We start from the raw sequence: 23,061 nt of genomic DNA, 5'->3' as shown, positions 1-23,061 counted from the left end.
AGTCTATCTGCTGACGGTTGCTTTAAACAAATCTAATATGTCATGATACCCATTAATTGGTTCTACGCAAAGAGAACCAGTTTTTTTTAAATACAGAATTTGGAAGTCTTGTGGGAAATCATCTAAACTCCAATGGCATTATGCACCAATAATTTTAAAGTTCAGTTATTTATTGGTGGAAATTAACAGAAAGTATATACTAGGTGATTGCCAATGGGTAAGTGGCATGCATTAGACTGCATTCATACCAAAAACAAGATACTTAGGTTCTTATGAAACAATTATTTATAGCCAGCCATATCCACAGGTTTAAGGTGAATTACCACAATTTCACACAAATTAGATAAATCATAACCTACAAAGGACTCTCAATCTACGTAATGAATCAAGAAATTAGAAAGCTTTATATATTTTCCATCATTTAACTTCAGTACCAGGAACCTCTGCAACAACGTTCCATACTGCTAGTAGTTAAAATGGCTAAAACAATGTAAAATAGATCACCAGCATTCCTCAAATGTGTAATACTTCTCAGCAGAAGTGTGGGCACAATGGATGTTTGCTTTGTTTTTCCTACAAAGGCAGCTGGTCCCAAGATAACAAGACAGTTGACAAATGTCTTCTTTTTTTATGTAAACCTTTGGCGGTTAAGGATTGAAGAACATTTTTTCAAAGTCAATGTGGTGGTGAGGTTGAAAGCTTGTGAAGACACTTTGTATGTCAAAGTTACTAACACTTCCCCACTCTTCCAGTTCAGAAACAGCTTTTTGCAATCCTAGCCAAAATACCTGTACATTTTAATGAGACTTGGAAATAACATCAGGCCGTTCTGAGTATTTCCTCACACTCTTCTACTTCTAAGAGGGTTAGAAATTGGAGAACCATAATCCAAGCCAAAAGGTGCATTTACATGTCATGGTAAACCAGTTAATGCTTTACCATGATCATGCAGATTGCTTCTGCTTTGTTCCTAGCTAAACTACCTGGAAACTGCTCAGAGGTTTTGCTACAATCAAGCTGTATATAAATGTTGTTTAAATAAATAAATAAAATAGATATACAGCAAGTGGTAGCGGCAAACCACAATCCTGGATTTAGCATGACATTTGAACCAGAATTGTGGTTTGTTTCACCCCAAATTAACCATGATATGAAATGTGGTTTGTTTTGAGATTGTGATTTGATTTTAGATGCAACACTAAGCCATGGATTGTTGCTTGTTGTTCCTGTTTGCTAGAGAGGGAGGAGTGAAACAGGGGTAATTTGTGTGTTCATGGTAAATCATTAGCCACAGCTTACCATGAAGTAGCACAGTGGCGAATTCAGAAGTGCAGGGTCCCTTCATGACAATTGCAGCCACACACCCTCCCATCCTTTTTTTCTCCTGCAAATGAGATCCTTGTTCATGCCTTCTCCCACAACTACTGTCCCTAGGAGACAATCAGCACAAGAGGGAAAAGCTCCTGAGAAGAGTCTTCTCAGTGGCTGACTCCCTTCTTTCACTCTGATTGACTCCAATCAGCAGGAAAGGACAAGGAAGCATGTCATAAGGTTTTTCTCTGTGGTTAACATGCTCCCCTTTCATGCTGATTAGCTCATAGGATATTGGAGACAGAGGGAACCTACTGGGACCCCACTCACAAAAAAGTAAAGGGTCCAAGACCCCGAGTCCTCAGATGATTGCACCCGTTACCCTGAATATGTGAATATAGCCTATATTTTTGTTTTCCTATTAAGCCTTCTCTCTAGTAATGACAAGAAGCTGTTGGCAAATTACAATTCTCAAAGATCTTTGTACAGGGAACTTCCTTTAGAAGCTAATGAGGGCAAGAAGAGAAGACCACTCCCTCACTGGCTGCTACTGGTGGAACATTAGTGTGCAGGAAAGGGAAGGAAGGAGAGAAACCAGCTGCAAGGGAGACAGGACTGACAAGAAAGCATTTGATATTGGTCAGGTCTTTCCAAAATTTCAAAGATCTTTTGTACTGCAGGAAAGCCCAAGTGTCCCATGGTTTAGGCGCTATCAAGACAAGCATGACAGGACCATGTATATTTGTTTTTAATTAAACAGTGGATTTTAGCTGTTTTCTCTCTTATTTCATTTGAACCATGCTTGGAGAGCTTTTTTTTAATCAAGTGGTTTAGGTTTATTAATGTATACATCACTTTCCACTAAGAAAGTCCTGAAGCAATTTACAATCACAATAAATAATAATAGTGAATTCACATAACATTAAAAACAGATTTAACAAATGTCTGGGAAAACAAATGCCTTTGTCTGGCACTGAACTGATGGCAAAGTTGGCATCAGGAGAGCCTCCCTGTAGAGAGCATTCCATATACAGGGGGCTCCTACATTGAAAGTATGTTCTCTAATTGCAACCCTCCAGACCTCCCTCAAAGGTGGCATGCAGAGATGAGTCTCAGACTATGATCTCAGGGTCTGGGCAGGAATATATTGGAAGAGGCAGTCCTTTAAATATAGGGGTCCTGAACTGTCGAAGGCTTTAAAGTTCAAAACAAGCATTTTGAATTGCACCCATTAGTAAAATGGCAGACAGTGAAATCAGGAAAGAACAAGTATGATATGTTCATGCTTTTTTGTTCCAGTTAACAATCTAGCTGCAACATTCTGTACTAGCTGTATTTTACAAGCCATCTTCAAAGACAACACATTGCAGTAGTCTGACCTGGAGGTTACCAGAGCATAGATAACTGATCCCCATCCAGATAGTGTCACAGCTGGGCTACCAGGCAAATCTGGTGGAAGACACTCAGTGTCACTCAGATCACTTGTACCTCTAATGACAATGTTGGATCCAAGAGTTTGCGGCCTATTGCCGAAATAAACACAGACACCATTCATTGGGTTAAATCATGGGCCACTTTATTAAAACAGAGTCAATTATAACCAATGAACCTGCAGAGGGACAATCAAGTGAGGGGGAATTCTGCTGATCCAGGCGAAGCCTGCTTGCAGCTATAGGGCAACCAAACCTTGCCTGAGCCTGAGCCTGGGGCTGCCCTGTGCCAGGCCCCAGCTCTGGCCACACCCTGAAGATGTGTAGGGGGTCCAACCCGCATCACTGCCCCCCGGAGCCCTGAAACTCCGAGCGGATGAGGCACGTTGGCCCCAAAAGCGGCCCGTGTTCTGCTCCCGGGCCGTATAGCCCTGAGGTGCAGGCTCCCGGACCGCCAATCACCCCCAAAGGTGCCTAAAGGTGTCACCTAGCTGCCTTTCCCTTTTAACCTTTCCCCCACGCTTCCTTGCCACAAAAGGGGGACAAGCCTCTGCTTAGTCTCCCTTTACCCCACACCCGATAAGAATCTGGTGCACATCAGGAAGATGTCATTGCCCACGTCAGTCAAGTGCACGCCATCTGGCCTGAACAACTCCAGCCTATCGTGCTTGATCTCTGGGTGGTGTATGACAGAACCCCCCAGGCCCTTGATGGCCCTCTGAATCTGTCTATTAACCTTCTTCCGAGCCCTGCCCATTCCCCGTGGGTCACCAGCACAATTCCACGTCCTGTGCGGCAGGATGTCAGACCATACCAAGTGCACCCCCGGCCAGCGCAGCGCAATGGCCTGGAGGTCACTACATGCCTGTTCGATCAGGGCCTTGCCCTTCAACAGGCCCAAGTCATTACCTCCCAGGTGGATGACCAGCACCTGGGGCACCGCCTGGTCCACAGCCGACTGGAACAAGGTAGGCAGGAGACCGTCCCAACGCATCCCCTGGCGCCCAAGCCACCACACTGAGGCCCACTGACTGAGCCCCAGCTGCGTTCCAATGCGGGACTTCGCCGCTCTGCGGCCTGCCCAGGAAATCATGCTGTGACCGCAGAGGAGGATGCTCACTTGCTCCGATCTTTCCCAGCAGCCTGCCAAAAATGACAACAATTGCCATTAGCTGCTGGCCTCCTGCATCTCTGTTAGTGGTCTAACATAAGTCTTATATGCATCCGAGGACCACCTGCCCACTGCCTGTAGCTGCCCTTTGGAAAAACCCAGGTGGGCGGCCGTGGAGGCTGCTCCTATCCGGAAGGAGTGTGTCCCGAACTTGCGGGCATCCACACCTAGCCTATGGAGTGCTGCCTTTGTCACTGACCAAAACTGATACTTGGTAAGGGGCTGGAGGTCCCTATGCCTGAATAGGTACCCTGGCTGCAGCCCCCGGGCTGCCAGAAAGATGCGCAGGGCCCTCACCGGGCAGAGTTCCTCCTGTTGGCATGGGGATAACACAATCAGACGACCCTTGTGGTGTTGGTCCGTCTTTGACTGCCTGAGTCGCAGGCGGACCCCCTCTGGCTCCCAGCTGAGATCAGAAACCAGAAGGGCCCGGAGGGAGCCATCCGTCTTAGAACCTGCCACTACCTCCCCTATTCGGAAGGCCCCAAAGAAAAAGGTGAGGGCCGCAGCATGGTATAGCAGTGCCTCAAAATGGGAAGAACACAGAACCCTCCACTGTCCCTGCAGACCCAACAGTAGCTCTGGGGAAAAGGGGGCGCGGGCATCAGGTGTGTGTGGGTGCTCACGGGACCACCCCTCCAGCATCCGGCAGACCCTAAAGTCACCGGAGTAGTCCTGGAAGCCCTGTGCTTTCCCTAGGAAGGATAGACTGGAGAGCTTACCTCTGATGGTCCTGAATGAAAGTCCCCTCCACTTCCCTTCCACGCAGAACTCCATAAGATGCTCCACGGGGATGGGCCACTCCTGGGTGTAGCCTCTGGACTCCCTGAAGCTTGCCAGGTCCCTACCTGCCCCCTGGTAGCTGGCCAAAGTGCTGGGTGCCACAGACAGGCTTATGGCCCGTTCTGATTCGGTCCTCCAATCTCCCATAGCACTGGGGGTACCACGTCCGGCTGAGCCCTTGCCCACGGCGCCAGCTGGTGAAATCTCTCCATCTGGTTCCGTGATAGAGCATCAGCAATACTATTATCAATACCCGGGACATGGCGTGCAAGGAACTGTATATTATAGCAAAGACATTGGAGCACGAACACACGAACCAGCCGCATAACGTTGGGGTTTCTAGAGGACAGGGTGTTGATGACATGCACCGTAGGGAGGTTGTCGCACCAAATGTGGACTGAGGAATTGCCCAGCTTGTCGGGCCAAAGGTGTACGGCCACGACAATGGGGAAGAACTCCAAAAAGGCCAGGTCTCTGGTCAGGCCAGCCTGCGCCCAGTTCTGTGGCCAGCTGCCATGACACCATGAGTCATGGAAAATGACCCCAAAACCGCAGGAACCTGAGGCGTTGGAGCTCACCTGTAGCTCCGCTTCCAACAGGCGATCACTTCTCCATAAGGAGACCCCATGGAATTCCTGCAGGAAGGTGGACCAAACTGCCAGGTCCTCCCGGAGAGCGGCAGTAGCACGCGTGTGGTGGTGGGGGCGTGATAGGCCCTCCATGGCATCGTACACGCGCCGCAGGAATGCGCGCCCGGGTGCTACCACCCTGCATGCAAAGTTCATATGGCCTGCCAGCTGTTGTAGTGTGGCCAATGTCACCTTCTTTGCCCCAACCACCTCCGAGAGTTTTCCCTTAAGGGCCACCAGCTTATCCTGTGGGAGCCTACAGCATTGGGCCACTGTATCGATCTCTATGCCCAGAAAAGTGAGGGTGGTGGACAGGCCCTCAGTTTTCTCAGCCGCAAGGGGAACGCCCAGTTCCCCGGCCATCCCTGCGAACTGCTCCATAAGAGCCTGACAGGCGCCCGAGTCTGCAGGGCCCGCAAACAGGAAGTCGTCCAAATAGTGCACCACTGATAGCTGGGCTGCCCGTCTCCTGACTGCCCACTCCAAGAAAGAACTGAAGCGCTCAAAAACCGAGCATGAGATGGAGCAGCCCATAGGCAATGCCCTATCCACATAATATTTGCCCATGAAGGCAAAGCCTAACAGCTCAAAGTCCCGTGGGTGCACAGGGAGGAGACGGAAGGCAGATTTGATGTCACACTTTCCCACGCGGGTGCCAATCCCGCAGTTCCTAACCATACGAACTGCGCAGTCAAATGACGTGTAGCGGACAGAGCAGAGGTCTGATGGGATGAAGTCATTTACTGACCCACCCTGGGGAAAAGACAGGTGGTGTATAAGGCGAAATTCGCCTGGTGCCTTCTTGGGCACGAGGCCCAGCGGGGAAACTCTGAGTGAAGGGATGGGTGGTGCAGTAAAGGGGCCCAGAACGCGGCCTGCCATGACCTCCTTTCCAATTTTCTCTCCCACGACTGATTCCATGCCTGCCACTGATTTGAGGTTGCGGGACATGAAGTGGTGCCTGGGGCCCGAATAGGGGATCCGAAAACCCTCTGTAAAGCCCTGGAGCAAAAACTGGGCATCTTGGACTCGGGGGTAAAGGCAGAGCAAGTACTGGAGTTCAGGGAGTTTAACTGGACTGGGGCCCCTTTCCTTGAGCTGCGCTAGCAGCTCCCGGTCTCCTTGCGCCGGCTGAGTCCCTGTTCCCACCTCTGAAAGGGCGGCCCCTGGGGCAGGCAGTGCAGGAGTGCGGACCCCCGCAGATTGCGCACTCGTGTCGCAACCTGCAGGGGGTACGACCACAGTGGCCTCGGGAGCTGAACTCCCAGCAGAGCAGGCGGGGTTGAACCCCCTGCCCCGCGGGCAGGAGCTGCTGCCGCCTGGCGGGCCAAGAGGTCACCGCTGTCTGTTCTATCCCCGGCTATGGGCTTGGAGTGAGACATAAACTGTAGCCACAGATCTGCTTCCTTTTTGTCCCAGGGGAGGGAGGTATCAAAGGCCGCCCTCATACGAAACGATTTGTCATAGGCAAGCCATGCTGCCCCCTGGAACTCAAAGTAGCCCCGATATACGATATCGAGGTATTTAATCAGGATAGGGCCCTTCTGTGGCTGTTTCTGCATCACCACCCCCATGTATGTCAGAAATGCAGGCAACCAATTGGCCCAAGTGCGCTCTATGTGCCACCTCTTGGGCTTGTCTGGTTCTGCCTCTTCGCCCTTATCCTTCTCCCTCCTAACTGGCTCCCTGTATAGAAGTGGGAATAAGTCGACATACTCCCCCTTCCATATTTTTTCCTTTGTAGCGGGCAGCAGGTGAAAGCCCAGTGGGGCTGATGTCTCCCCAAAAGGTATAGCCCCGTCCCTCACTGAACCCAGAGGGTCAGTGTCCTCTGCAGGAGGGGGTACCGACCAGGAAGGCTGCACCCCCACTCCCATCCCTGTCCCGGCAGTGGACTGCCAGACCTGCTCACAGGCCAACCCTAGGGGAGGCTGTTGTTGTGGCGTTCCATGCCCCACACCCATGGGGATCACAGCTTGCCCATACCGCTCAGTTTCAGCTGGTGGGGAAAAAGGCCAGTATGGGAACCCCCACGGGGGCCAGCCCCACTGGGGCTGCCCCTGTTGTTGTGCTGCCCAGGGAGACTCACCCACTATGTTGTCTGCTGAGGGGCCATGCATGGGCTGTGGTCCCGGGGCTGCATGTGAAGACAACGCTGGTCCTGCTTCTGCTCTGGGCGCTCTTGCTGCGGCCCCATTAGGCCCTGCCTCCAGCGCGTCCAGTCGTGCTAAGATAGAAGTAATAGCTGCAGCGTTAGCCCCGCCGACTGGACGCAGCGCTTTATCCCGGGGCCGCTTGGGGGGTGGTTCCTTTGTTCTCCCAGGTGCCGGATGGGCTGAGCCCCTCTCCAGGGCTTCTAACCTGGCCAGTATAGCAGTCCATGGCATGCCTTCCCCTTGTCCCCCATCCTCCGCCGCTGGGGGTGGGCGCCTACCCTCTGCCCGGGGGGCCCTTCCCTTCCCTTTTGGCCCACCTTGACCTTTTTTAGGTGGCATCCTGAGCCAGAGTGTAGCCGGGTCTATCCAGCAGAAATGACCCCCAAGGCCTATGCCCGTTGTGGAAGTGCCTCCTGGCAAAGTGAGAGGTGGTCAGCGTGGGGATACCTATAAGGGGGGGCAGCACCCTCACAGCCCAGCCGGACTGTGTCCCCTGCTCACTCCCCTCCCCTGCTGATGGGCCCCTTTATCTCACCCCCCAATCCTGGCAACCTGGGCCACCAAGTGAGAAATGGAGGGCATGAAAGATGGGGCTGGGACCCACTTCCCTTGCTATGGGGTGGATGAGGGGCAGAGAACCTTCCCACAGGGAGCTCCTGGGTAGCAATCAAAGAAAAAGAACGCGGCCACAAGGCCGCCTCGCCTGAGATCCGCCGCTGCCGTTAGGCCGTGCTGCCGCTGCGCTTTGCTCCTCTGGAGGGCCTCCCGAGGCCTAGGGCTCTCTCTGCTGCACCGCCGGGTCTGCAGCTGCCTATTGCAGGCTTCCCTGGAGAGGAGCCACATGGCCGCTGCCACCGCACCTCCGCCGCCGCAGGGCCTCCTGAGGCCTAGGACTCCCTCCACTGCTCCGCCGGGTCTGCAGATGCCTCCTGCAGGCTTCCCTGGCGAGGAGCTCAACGGCTGCTGCCGCCGCACCTCCACCACTGGAGGGCCTCCAGAGGCCTAGTCGCAACTGCCCCTCCAGGGTGCCAGGGCCTCTCCGCCGTCCTCGCCACGCCGCGATCAAGACGCGCCGACCGCTCCTCGCCGCCGGCCAACCAGCACCAAGGCCTGGCCCGTAGGAGCCTTGAGGAGCCGCGTGAGTCAGCGAGCGAATCGAGCTGAGTCGCGCCGCCGATGCTGGAGCCTGCCGCCGTTTGAATTTGCCGCCAAGCTTGCAGTGAGGGAGGGCGGCTGGCGGCACGGCCTTAAATGGCCGTCTGCCGCCCCGCCCCCTCGCTGCATGCTACGTCAGTGCCTGCGCGCTGCGTGCACGCACACCCCCCAAGATGGCGGCCCGGCTTCAGCGGCGGCCGCAAACACGCCCCTTCGCCCGGTAAGTGGGCGCAGAACGGGGATCTCCAAGGTGCGTACCTGCTCCTTCAAGGGGAATGTAACACAATCCAGAACAGGATGCATTCGACTCATCTGGGCAGAGGAACCACTCACTCTGTCTTATTTGGACTGAGCTTTGCTGGCTCTCATCCAGTCCAGTACCAAGCTGGGCAGTGATCTAGCACATCGGCCATTGAACCTGACTGAGCTGTAAAGGAGAAGTAGAATTGTGTGTCATCAGCATACTGATGACAACATACTCCAAAACTCTGGATAAGGGTCAAGAATTCAAGTGGTCATCCGCATCTACCGAACTATCTAGTTCACATCCTCATGCCTTATCAACTGAAACTCATCCATTAACACCTGACCAGGCAGTGCTCTGGACAACCCCAGAAACTGTCCGCTACAATAGTGAAGCCTAGATCCTTATGGATTCATGTGATTTAATCCTCAAAATACATTGCAAATCACAACAGGCTACTGAGGTTCCCACCCCCTCCTTCATGTCAGAATGTAAAAGGCCGCTATAAAACTCTGCTAGATGAGATACTGAGGATACAATAGAGGCACAGAAGTATTTTTTCTTCACTGTCATGAAGTAGGCTCAAGAATGGGTACACACTTGTGTTTGATTGAGTTTCTGAGGAACTTGCATTCTAGCTATCTTCTAACAGGCTTCATTGCCCTCATATCTGGGGTATACCACGGTGTCACCTGGAGTTGGGGAAGTGGAAGAGGGTGCTCAGGAGCAATCATGTCAACTGTCTGAGTCATTCAGTGTTCCACAGATTGACCAGAGTTTTGACAGGGTCACCAGACCTGTCAGTTGGAAAAAAAACTCAGAGCCACCTGAAAACCAAATGGATCCATCATCTTCTGAGGGCAGACCATTCTAATGCCCCACACACCTTTGCAGAAGGGAAAAGTCACTGAGAATCTAAATCCAGCCAGAAAGTGATCTGACAATGTCAACAGAATGGTGGTAAGATCCCTCTCCTGCTGCCCCACTGACAAAAGCAGCTCTGAGGTCCAACCAGCTACATGCATTGGACTGATGATATGTTGGGACACTCTATGCCTGTCATGGTAGCCATGAAATCCTGAGCCACCACAGGAACCAGTGGCCTCAGTGTGGATGTTAAAATTACCCAGAACTAATAGTCTGGGGAATCTTAATACCATATCTGAGACCACTTCCATCTGCTCAAGAAGAGAGACAGTTGGGCAGTGAGGTAGGCAGTGCACCAACAAATCCTGTCTCATTGGCCCAATACCAAACACAAAACGCTCTGAACCATCACTCAGTTAAACAGAAAGTTTAGAGATAAAGGTTGAATTTTTATTGATGACAGCAACTCTCCATCCCTGACCCTCAAGTCTGCTCTGGTGCTGCACCGAAACATATGTGGGCATAACTGGGAGAGACCAACCACTCACTGCTCTCCCACCAGGTCTAGGTTATGCAAGTTAGGTTAGCCTCCTCATCCAAGTTTAGATCATGGATTGGGAGTTTTTATTTAAAACTGACCTGGTACTTAACAGCAACACTCGTAGACTTGAGAGCTGGCTAACAGGGCAACTCCTATACACTTGCTTGGAGAAGGGGCAAGGGAAGGGAACAGCATGCAATTGTCTGTGTCATATTGCCCTTCCCCCACATACTTCCTCCAGAACCACAGAAATAGGAGCTCCCTCTCTTTCCCCCAGCTGACTCCTCCTCCCAGGCACATGATGCAGCATCCCACAAACCAAGGTGGATATTAAGATCATAAGCCTTGCCATTGTGTCCCCAACCAAAGCAGCTCTATCCAAAGGGGGAAACCCCCCCACTTGGGGGCTATCATCTCCTCCCAAATTGGACCCAGCAAATATAAGCCTCTCCCGGCAACAGAGCTCAGCTGGCCCAAGCTGACAATTCTTATAGGGCAGGCTCTCTCTTGCTAACGAATACTAGGGTCTGCAGGTAAAAAGTGTCGCAACAGCATAAAGCAGGGAACAAGTTGGAGAAAACAGCTCCCTTGCGCTACAGAGTGTCCCAGCTGCCATAAATCTTCTCAATAAGCAAAATAAATAAATACTATATTCTACTTTTTTCAGGGTCCCTGTTAGTACACCAACTCTTTACAGAGGTTTGGCTGCACAAAAGAAGGTCAGGGGTTGAGCCTGTCATCATGATTCTTTTATGTCCCTCCGAGTGTTCAGAGAACCTTGTTGATCATCCAGATAAGCTCAGTTAACACACTGGAACTTACTTCCTTAGGAAAGGACAATGTCTGCTAGCCCGTGAATCCACTAATGCTACAGTTACCTTTATATTCTCCACATGTATACCCACAGAGCTTCAATTTGGAGTTGTGCACCTTGGATATACACCAAGATGATCAACGGAAAGTCATTCTAAACTTCCAAGTTTCAACATTTAAAAATTTCTGTCTCAGGTAGCAGGTGAATTGTACTTTAGAATTATTGCTACATTTCAGATGAGAGAACTCATTAGTCTAAAGGAACAGTTCTAAATTGTAAAAAAAATGTGAGTCAACTGGACTAATTTGTAAAGATGACTAATGCTAAGCAAAAGTACATATTTCATTTTTGTTTCCTATTAATAAACAAAAATATTTTGTTTGCTTGTTTGTTTTGCTATACATTATAAAGCTACTGGCTGAAATCATGCTGACAGGGAGACATCCCGATCACATTCTACCACCCTATGCACAACCTGCCAGATATGACACTACAGCACTTTCTGCTGTGTAAACCACTGTGACACAGGCAGAAAGACACGAGCATTCAAGAACCATAGGCATCCTTGCACACAGAAGTTCAGTTACTCTCACACTGCTCACAAGACCTTTTTTAAAAAATCAAGAGAGGGAGAGGCCATATAACACAGTATTCAAACAGCACCCTTGGGACAAGGGTTCAAGACCCACTGAGGGAGCAAAAGAGTATTATTGCCAAGCAGAGAAAGGGAAAAATCAGGATAGGCAACAACCACACACTGACAACAGCAGCATCCATAACCTCACTGCATAGGGCACATCTCCATTAACATCAAACCTTCCTACCAGTTTGTCTTTTATACTGTCATCTTTTGGGCAGGGCTCTTCATATTTCCAATTGTGAAATGCTTAGCTGTAGGCATTTTAAATAATTATTTAAATAATAATAAAACATTAATATGAAATGTCTAGACATTTTGCATATTTCTCCAACAAAAAAGAGGAAGACAGAAAATATGGGCCATATTTTAGATCAATGGAAGCAACATTTTACTACATCTTCTTTATTCCCATTTTAATGCTGCCCTTCAGTGGATGGCTTTAGGTGTATCAAAGTGGGCTTCCATAAACCTTTTGATCTTGTGATGTTTTTTCTTGGAAAAGTTGTCTCCCACACTAAAATTGTATAATATGGTAAGAGGACAGGCTCCTGTGAGAGAAACAAAAATCACAAGCCCTACTGGAGATCCAATTGTAATGCAGCCTAAATATTTTGGAAAATAAATAAATAAATAAATAAATAAATATATTGAAACTGTTCTGTCTAAACTAGCATGGGGCTATGAATTCATCAAAGCTAAGCTGTTTTAAGTCCCACTGAACATACTGAACTTATGCAGGGGGTTGGACTTGATGGCCTTAAAGACCATTTCCAACTCCATTATTCTATGATTCTGTGAACTGTACCAATGAAACAAATGGAACTTAGAAATGTTTGATTTATGGCTGAATCATGAAGAACAGATATGAAGAAATGATACCAATTTAGGTTCTGGGTTAATAACTGTTCTGTAGTTTTCTAATTTAAGAGTGGCATATAAACGAACTAATTAACTAAATAAATAAAAAGTATTTCCCCCACTTCAACTTCTACATCACCAGTACTTTGAGCATTCAAAATAATAATATAGTAATGTGATTACAAGAGGAGGAGAAAGGTGACATTTAATAGATATTAAGGGAAAAAGCATTTTTTTTGTTTCATCAAGAGTAGTATTTTAATGAGTCATCTGTTTCCTAATTAGGGCAGTGTCTGTCTTCTCTGATACATATGTGCCTTTATCACAGAATCGTAGAGTTGGAAGGGGCCTATAAAGCCACTGAGTTCAACCCTCTACTTAATGCAGGAATACGACACATATCTCAACAACACATATCATTTGACAGCTTTAGAAAGTGAACCATCACCTTCGGAAAGTGAAATATTTGCACTAACCATTTGTTAGGCAACTGCATAATTTGAAATATGGTGCTTGGACAGGTTCGTGCAACCACTTCTGTGCTGGATCCTTGCCTTTCTTGGCTAATAAAAGCTAGCAGGGATGGAACAGCCGACTGGGCCAGGGAAGTGATTAATGCCTGTCTGAGAGAGGGAGTGGTCCCTGGCTGCCTGAAAGAGGCGGTAGTGAGACCACTCCTGAAGAGACCCTCCCTGGACCCAGGCAATCTTAATAACTATAGGCCAGTAACAAATGTTCCATTCCTGGGCAGGTCCTTGAACGAGTGGTTGCGGGCCAGCTCCAGACACTCTTGGATGAGACTGATTATCTGGATCCATTTCAGTCGGGTTTCAGGCCTGGTTTCGGCAAGGAAACAGCCTTGGTTGCCCTGTATGATGACCTCTGTCGGGAGAGAGATGGGGGAGTGTGACTCTGTTGATTCTCCTTGATCTCTCAGCGGCTTTCAATACCATCGACCATGGTATCCTTCTGGGGAGACTGGCTGAGTTGGGAGTGGGAGGTACTGCATTGCGGTGGTTCCGCTCCTACTTGGCAGGTCGCCTCCAGAAGGTGGTGCTTGGGGAACATTGCTCGGCATCCTGGACTCTCCAGTATGGGGTTCTGCAGGGGTCAGTTCTGTCCCCCATGCTGTTCAACATCTACATGAAACCACTGGGTGCGGTCATCCGGAGCTTTGGAGTGTGTTGCCATCAGTATGCTGATGATACGCAGCTCTATTTTTCCTTTTCATCTTCTTCAGGTGAGGCTGTCAATGTGCTGAACCAGTGCCTGGCTGCGACAATGGACTGGATGAGGGCTAATAAACTGAGGCTCAATCCAGACAAGACTGAGATGCTGCTAGTGGGTGGTTCTTCTGACTGGATGGTGGATGTCCAACCTGTCCTGGATGGGGTTGCACTCCCCCTGAAGGAGCAGGTTCATAGCTTGGGGGTTCTCCTAGAACCATCTTTGTCACTTGAGGCTCAGGTAGCCTCGGTGGCATGGAGTGCCTTCTACCAACTTCAGTTGGTGGCCCAACTATGACCCTATCTTGACAGGGATAACCTGGCTTCAGTTGTCCATGCTCTGGTAACCTCCAAATTACATTACTGCAATGCACTCTATGAGGGGCTGCCTTTGAAGACTGTTTGGAAGCTGCAGCTTGTGCAAAATGCAGCAGCCAGGTTGGTAACGGGGACCAGACGGTCCGAACATATAAAACCGATTCTGGCCCGCTTGCATTGGCTGCCTGTATGTTTCCGAGCTCGATTCAAGGTGCTGGTTTTGACCTATAAAGCCTTACATGGCTTGGGACCACAATACCTTATGGAACGCCTCTCCCAATACGAACCCACCCATACACTACGTTCAAGATCCAAGGTCCTCCTCCGGGTGACTCCTCCAAGGGAAGCTGGTAGTCTGGCAACAAGGGAGAGGGCCTTCTCAGTGGTGGCCCCCAAATTATGGAATGATACTGTCGACGAGGTGCGCCTGGCGCCAACACTGTTATCTTTTTGGCACCAGGTCAAGACTTTCCTCTTCTCCCAGGCATTTTAGCATGTGTTTTAAATTGTTTTAAATTTTTAAATTGTTTCAAATTGTTTTTAAAATATGTGTTTTTAAATTTGTATATTAGTTTTAATATTTTTAGTTACTGTAAACCGCCCAGAGAGCTTTGGCTATGGGGCGGTATATAAGTACAATCAATCAATCAATCAATCAATACTGAAGGACGGGAGAGGAATCTTCATATTTGTTTCAAGTTAAGCAGACCATATTTTGGTACAATCATTATGAGCATATTTATCATAATGTTGCCTCCATAAAGCTACGACGCTTTAAATTTTTGTGCACACCCTTATTTGTTTTATGGGAATATATACACAGGTACTGTGAACAGAATTATGGTGTATATACAGATTCACTTCTCTGGAAAATATAACTCTTATAGACATTTAGATCCTTGAAGTGACATCTCCAGTCAAGTCTAGTCTCAACCATAGTTTTAATGGGCTGTCAACAGCAGTACGGAATAGCATAAAATGGTCATGGGATGTTCAATAGGCCTTTATGATGTTAATCCATTTTTTTTTCTGTCCCAAGACTGTCAAAGTCAGGTCATGTTGTTTTCTGGTCATTTATTTCTCTGAATCTAGTACCTAGATCATACATACTTGAATTGCAACAGAAAGCTGAATAGCACAGAAACAGAATTCTGAGTCATGATGGGGATAAAATATATTTCCTATTCTTCAGATAATTAGGGACTATCACAGCACAGCACAGCTGAATGTAAAATAATATTAATTAAACTTCTCAGAACTTCTGGGTACTCTCAAAAAAATTCCAAATGGGCTTTTTCATTTGGAAACAGGGATGTTATCCATGGCAATACGAATGTATTCTTGTATTTTCAGTTTTCTGATGAAAATCACCTTGACTGGAGTAAAGACATTGCTTTAGTTCTGTTTTTAGTAGCAGACCTCTGTGGACCACTTGTCTCCAGAACACTGAAAGACTGATACATCTGCATAGTTTCTGTCAGCCTTATTTGGTTCGTATGACGTTGGAAACATCCAAAGTGGCATTTAAACACAGTAAAAGATAATTTGGTACAATCTGCTTTGGATATGCTCAGTGAAGTAAATTTGCTCCGCTTTATGAAATTTTAAGCACAATTATACATATAATTTAACAGATCTTTCTAAAATTCCTATTAAAATGTTTTGACTTTGAAATACTTTAATAAATTGGATGGTCAACTTTTTTAGAAATAACCAGAGGCACCATACATCTGTGGGAAGGTTATAGCTGAAGACAAGTCCACGTTACTTGTTGAACTTTTTTAACTAAGGATACGAGATTGGATAATTTTCTTATAGGAATTTCACATTGGCTCTATAAAATTGAACTCCTGGCAACAGGAAATTTATTTATTTATTTAGAAGAATTTATAAATGGCTTAATAAAAAAAACCCTAAGTGGTGTATATAAAACAATTATCAATAATATAAAATAAAAATAGGAACATTTAAAAACAAGTACTGTATACATAACTAAATTATATGTCCAGATAGGCTTGCTGAAATAAAAACATTTTTAGCAGACATTTCAAAGCCGTATAACAATGATGCCTGCCTAATGCTAACAGGCAGGGTTTTCGCAAATGCAGAATGAACATCATATGGCACTTGTAAAAGTGTATGTTCCACAGATCAAAGTGATTGAACAGGCACAGAGGAGCAAGGCAATTGCTCCAGTAAACTTGTTTCAAGCTATTAAGGGCTTTCTATATTAATGGTAAGACCTTGAACTTGGTCTGGAACCAATTTGCGTAAGTACACCCTTGGTATCTTTACAGGATTTATCTATCTTCCCATCTTGGCCACCCGTGTCCATTTTGGAAATCCTGGATTTAATTTCCCAGCTCCGCCCTGGCAAGGCTCCGGGTGAGGATATGATTTCCCCCAAGGTTTTTCTCTCAGACGCTAACTGGTGGGCCCCAGTTTTGGCTACCCTCTTTACATACATAAATTCCACAGGTGCCATTCCCTCTGGCTGGCGAACTAGCATTGTTGTTCCTATTTTTAAGAAAGGCGATGCCTCGAACCCGCGGAATTACAGACCCATCAGCCTCTTAGATGTCACCTCTAAATTATATGGACGGTATTTATTAAATAAGCTGCTCAAGTGGGAGTCTAGTAACTCTATCCTGCATGAAGAGCAAGCTGGGTTTAGAAAAGGCAGAAACACAGTTGATCAGGCTTTTGTGTTGCAGCATTTAATACACAAGACTACAAAGGGCCCAAATAAATCTTTGTTTGTGGCCTTTGTAGACTTTACTTCTACTTTTGACCTCATAGACAGAAACCTTTTATGGTGTAAACTGGCCCAGACCAATATTGACAAGAGACTGCTTTATCTTGTCAGGTCCCTTCATCAGGCCAACACTCTGCGGGTGTGGTTGGGTCTGCAGGGCATTTTCTCCAGAGAGATCCGGATAGAAAGAGGAGTGAAGCAGGGTTGTATTCTGGCCCCTTTTTTATTTAATTCTTTTATAAATGACATTGTTCCCGCAATGGCCTCCCCTTCCTTCCCCCCCCTTCAATTGGCAGCTGCAAGATTCCACTACTACTTTACGCGGACGATTTGGCCCTGTTATCTTTAAACAAAATTGGTCTCAAAAGGATGTTATCACACCTTGGCTCTTATTGCACGGAACATCATTTGGCTATCAACTATGCTAAAATGAAGATACTGTCCTTTGGTAAGAAAAGGGCAATCTCAAACTGGGCCCTCAATGGACGCACACTGGAGCAGGTCCATTTATTTAAATATCTGGGCATATGTTTTAGTGAGAATCTTTCCTGGAAATCTCACATAAAGTCAACTAAACTTGTGGGTGGTAGATCCCTAGCGCAACTTAGAAGTTTCTTTTACGCTAGAGGGGGCCAATTGGTCAGCCCCATGATTAAGGGATTTCTCTTTCTCGTTGCCAAATTTTTAGCTTCTATACTTTACGGGACTGAACTTTGGGGGGAAATGGCAAAGCGGGAGATAGAACCGCTGCAGAATAAGTTTCTAAGACAGATTCTAGGGCTGCCTTCTGGAACCCCGGCAGCGCATCTTAGAGCAGAATTTGGGCTACCCTCACTTGCGGCAAGAATTGACCTAGCCTACCTCAGATATTGGGGTAGACTTCACCGCTTGGCTGCCCACTCTCTCACCAAACTCTGCTGGTCAGAGCAGTTAGCGAACAGGGGTTGGGCTTCTAGAGCTCAAGAAATGTTGAAGCAGTATAACCTTCCACTGGGGGAGTTTTTGAGTCTCAGTCCACGAGCTCTTAGGAATAGAATCTTTGATTATGCTGCGAACCAAGACCGGGTATCCATTTTAGTAGCCCCCTTCTCTCCTTGGTACCCTCAATTTAAACTGAATCATGCCATATCCCAGTATTTCCATGTTCTTACACATGCACCTTTACGCAGAGCTTTTTTGGAGCTTAGATTTCAATCAATGCCGTCTGCCTACTTAGAGGGGAGATATTTGGGAACTCCACTAGAAGAACGGAGATGTATCTTTGGGTGTAACTCTGTAGAGGATATTATCCACTATTTGTTATACTGCCCACTGTACGATGACCCTAGACGGAAATTTCTGGCCCAATTTATTTATTCTTGCCCAGACAAATGCCCACAGGAGCTTGTGGTGGAGCTTCTAAGCGATAATTCGAAGCAGGTGTTCACTTTAGTAGCTAACTTCGCGTTGGCTGCTAGGAAGTTGTGTGTGACTTATGTTCAAAATCATAAAATCCCATAATGTTTTATTATAGCACCTTGGTCTATTTTAATTAGTTCGATGTTTTAACTGTTTATCTTGTTGTATTTTGCAATGGCCTATGGCTAAACGCAATAAACGTGACTTGACAATATGATAGCAGGATCTCACTATTATCAACTATTGTGTTGCAGCATTCTATACTATCTGCAACTGCCAGACCAACTGCAAGAGGAGCTTCACATAAAATGCATTGCAGGAATCCAGTCAAGTTACCAATACCTAGACTACTGTGGTAAAGCTATCCCAGTCCAGGAAGCTATCCCAGTCCAGGAAGCTATCCCAGTCCAGCTATCCCACCAGCCGAAGGTAGAAGGTGTGCGTAGGCACAGAAGTCACCTGGGCTTCCACTGACAAGCTTTATTTGGGAATACCCACCGACTATGTATCTGCTACTTCAGAGGGAGTGTAACTCTGTCCATGGCTGGCAACTGGGCTATTTCTCAGACACAGGAACTACAAACCCACAGGATCACTGTCTTCCTGGGATTCAAGCTCAGTTTATTTGCCCCCATGCAGCCTACTACTGCATCGAGGAACTGGTCCAGGATCTACACGGCTTCTCCTGATCCATATGTTATGGAGAAATAGAGCTGACCTTGTCCCAAATCTCTTACTGACCATTCCCAATGACTTTACATAGATACTAAATAGCACTGGGGATGGAATATTGCCACGCAGCACTCCGTAACTGCTAGGGGCTGAACAGCATTCTCTTAATGCTTCTCACTGAACTCACCCCCATAGGTACGACCAGAACTACTGCAACACAATGCCCTGCAAAGGTAGATTCCTTTGCTTCTTTGGCAGCATATATGCAAAACTTGTTTACAAAAAACATAGTGGATTGTTTTAATGATAAACCACTGTTTTTACTGTTGTGCTATTCTTTTAGTAACTAGTAGGTTTGTTATGACTTATGGTATAAACAAATTATTATTACTTCCCCTGACACCTTCAGTATGATTACTATTATTTGAATTTATATCATTGTGTTTCTAGTCTACACTACTGAGATTCAGAATTAATATTTCCCTGTAACTGTAATTAACAACACATTTTGAATTTAAAAGAAAACCCCTAATTTCTCTGTCACACTTCTGGATGTACTTTGTTTTGCAGTGACTCAGAAATAATTGCTTGTGTGGGATAATATGAACATATTTTCTTCAATGGGGAAATTTCTTATACACCCTGAGTTTCCACATTCCAACACTAAAACAAGAAATGTGCATGCCTAGAAAAAATAAATGAAAACAAATTCATTAAAATAATACGGAAAAAATAGAAGTTTGGGGGAAATTGTAAAACATTCAAAATGAATACAATATTTTTATATATGAAAAGTTGTATTTTGATAAATGTTTATCATGTTACTGCAAAACCCTTATGCCAAAGAAGCAAGGGTAGTATATTAATGTTCATATTACTGTTTAAAGTATTTATAGCCCAGCTTTACATTACAAAAAGCAAGCAAAATAAAACAATACATTGAAAAACATGACAAACTAAGACAGTACTTGACCATCTTGCCCAAGAATGGTATACTGGAAACCTGTCGGTAGTTTTCCAGTACAAAGGAACCCAGAGCCCCCCTCCCCCCAATAAAAAATAATTACTGTTTCTTTTGAGGTTCTTGGAAACACCCCCACCCCCGCAAAGGTTTGAGAGCATTTCTACTGTTCTTCACTGGATTACTAGAGAAGTAACACACTTCAAGCATAATGTCAGAAAAGTAGCTCCACATATCACAAAATACAGAAGAGATTCAGGTATTTGGTTTAGAGCTGCACTTTGAGAGACTGCTGAGCATATTTCTCCTGCAGCATGGGGGCAAAGTCTTTCTATGACCCTCATTTATCTCTGATTCCTCTTCTGTCATAAACAAAATAAATTGATGGCTGATTTAAATACACACATACAATCAAGGGACAAACTAGCATATGAAAAGCTGAAAAGTTTGCTTCAGTTCATGGAAACCATCCATTTTCTGAAGTGCAAAGTGCAAGAAAGAAATCAGAAGTTATGGACACCAATTCTGATTAATGAAATAAAGAGTTATATTATTAGGACATACCATTTACCATAATGGAACGGGAAATAATATTAATAAATATGATTTCAATATAGTTAATTTTGTCTACAAGTATTTTGTCCACAATTATTATGACACTTGATATGCATAATTATATTGCACTATCATTGCTGCTGGTTAAAATTATTAGATATTTTTTTTGTAACTTGTCTCTAAAAATATGATTTGTTTCTGCATAATAATGCTGGTGCTCTAAGCATGTGTAATAAAATATTCCTTTTAAAAGTTTTTTTTAATTTGAGCCTCTTTTCATAACCGGTAAAATTTAAGGCATATTTAGATTCCTAAGGGTGCAGCTCCTTGTGCCTATAACAATAGAAAGGCGGCTTAGAAATATCTGAAAAATAAATAAAATATTTGCAATTATTGTTAGGGGAAATTAAGCATATATGATTCTAAATTTTATAAATATGCCAAACATTATACACTAAGTTTAGGCTGGGTTTAAAAAGTGAGTCTTGCATGTATTTCAGTTTTCACAAAATCTCCATTTATCCCTTCCCTCAAAAAAACAGGGGGCAGGAGATTTCCCTACCCATGGTTCAGAAATTATCATAATTTTTTCCCATCTCTACCCAAACCTCTTACTAACATACAACATGTTCACAGCTTACCCTTTCATAATCTTCATTGTCATAAAGGTACATATCTTTGCCTATAAAATTTTACAGTTCTCCACCGTGTCCATATATTCCTGCAGATCTTTAGTTTTCTCTTAAGCGTTCACCATCTTGCTCTCCACAGCTTGGAGAGAGAGCTTCAGTACTTGTTTCCCACGCTCAAAATGGTCTTTAAATATTGCTCTCCGACACAAAAACAAAACCTCTCGCTGTAGGCAGTTAAGGAAATGATGATTTGGCAAGCTGCACCAGTAAAAATATTCCATAAACAAGGAAAGACAGCCACAAAGATGTGTTATCTCAATCCACTTCTGTAAGTAGACGTGTACTGTTTAAAGGCAGGGGTGAGATACTCAAAAGTCTCATGCTAATTGTATATTGCTAGCTCTGCACTGATTGGTTCTAAGTATAGGATAGTGCTTGAAAACCAGCAAGAAACCCTGGACATCCAGTAGGAACAGCCAAAGGTTGTTACGTTTAATTTCACTATATGCATACTTTTCTTTCTATACAGTCACTATGTACAAATAGGTTGAGGGAAGAGATAACCATATGACCAAGCATAACACTGAAACATTAATGAACCAGGAAAGAAGTTCATTTGGAAATTAAAAAATAAAAATAAAATTCAGACTGATACCACGTTTACTTGGAAGGAAGTCACATTAAATCAATGGGGTTTACTACTAAGTCAATGTGATGGATAGGGATATGAGTCCAAATTAATTTTTGATGTAATCCTAGTGCTGTCTAAAGGTTTTGGGGGGCAAAATGCTCTCAGTGGACTCACTGCTTCCTCACTGCTGTTGCTGCTGCTTAACTGCTTGCTCTCTCCCTTTTGGCCCAGTCAACTCAGCCTCCTAGAAAGAGATGACAAGTGAGCAAAGGCTGTTCTCCTTGCTTCTGTCACCGTTCACTTTCTTAGAGGGGACAGGCAAACAGGCAACAACAGCAAGGAGGAGAAGGAACAGGGCCAAGAGACCAGGGATTGACAGTGGTCCCCCTGAAGGGGTGAAGGCATCTGCAGGTGCTCCCAAATGCTGACCTTCTGTAACTGGCCCTGTAAAGCCATTGATCAGAATGGAGACATATATACAAAAGTCAGTTCAGCCCACAGCTCTTTATGTATCTTCCCACAACAAGGCTCAATTGGATGTGTTGAGATCACATGAGGGAGCACATGAGGAATGAGAACATGGAACATAGCAGAAGTGCCTGTCTCCCCACCATAAGCCTGACTCTTTAAGAAGCTTTATCTCTCCAAAATGAGGAGGATTCTAAGAGAGGTAGACTGGAGGCAGAGGCTCAAAAAGGCAGTTCGGTGCCAACCTTTGTTGAACAAGTTGCTCACCAGGAGCTCTCCATGGTGCTGACACAACTAAACTGATTGCTGCCTTGCCCTGTGGGCTCCTGCACAGGACCAGAACAGGGCATCGAGACTGAACAACTGGCTCCATTAACTTTTAACTCAGAAGAAAGTGCTTCAGGTATCAAAGGTTTGCAATGCACTAATCTACACAGGAACATGCATCTAAGTACAAAGTTCTCAATGGCTTTCAGGATCTACATTGAATATTAGTTTTGATACAGAATCATAGAATAGCAAAGTTGCAAGTGGCGGGGACGGGAAGAGAATTTGTGCTGATTACTATGGCCTCAACAATGAACAGGAGAAAGGTATCTCCTTGGGGGAAACCCAGAGATTTTTAACATACAGATTCTTATTTATTTAATTAATTTTTTTTATTTATATCCCACCCTTTCTCCCAGCAGGAACCCAAGGCAGCAAACAAAAGCACTAAAAACACTTTAAAACATCATAAAAACAGACTTTAAAATACATTAAAACAAAACATCTTTAAAAACATTTTTAAAAAGCTTTATAGACATCTTTAAAAAAAGATTAAAAGCAAAGTTCTTTTTTTAAAAA

The 23,061-nt window shown here is 45.6% G+C and overlaps 1 protein-coding gene across 1 annotated transcript in view; it reads right to left on the bottom strand.

Annotated features, from left to right (window-relative positions):
- The window catches only part of CACNB2 (calcium voltage-gated channel auxiliary subunit beta 2), a 163,359-nt gene extending 142,140 nt beyond the window's left edge, over positions 1-21,219 (bottom strand). Inside the window, exon 1 of the mRNA XM_061587867.1 lies at positions 21,126-21,219. Within this exon, the coding sequence (XP_061443851.1) occupies positions 21,126-21,158 (33 nt within the window). The 5' untranslated portion in view covers positions 21,159-21,219. The remainder of the gene's footprint in view (positions 1-21,125) is intronic.
- Between the last annotated feature and the right edge of the window lie 1,842 nt (positions 21,220-23,061).

This window comes from Rhineura floridana, chromosome 10 (genome assembly GCF_030035675.1).
Source record: "Rhineura floridana isolate rRhiFlo1 chromosome 10, rRhiFlo1.hap2, whole genome shotgun sequence".
Lineage (NCBI taxonomy): Eukaryota > Metazoa > Chordata > Lepidosauria > Squamata > Rhineuridae > Rhineura > Rhineura floridana.
The sequence above is the reverse complement of the archived record's forward strand: the minus strand, read 5'-3'. Positions and strand labels throughout refer to the sequence as shown.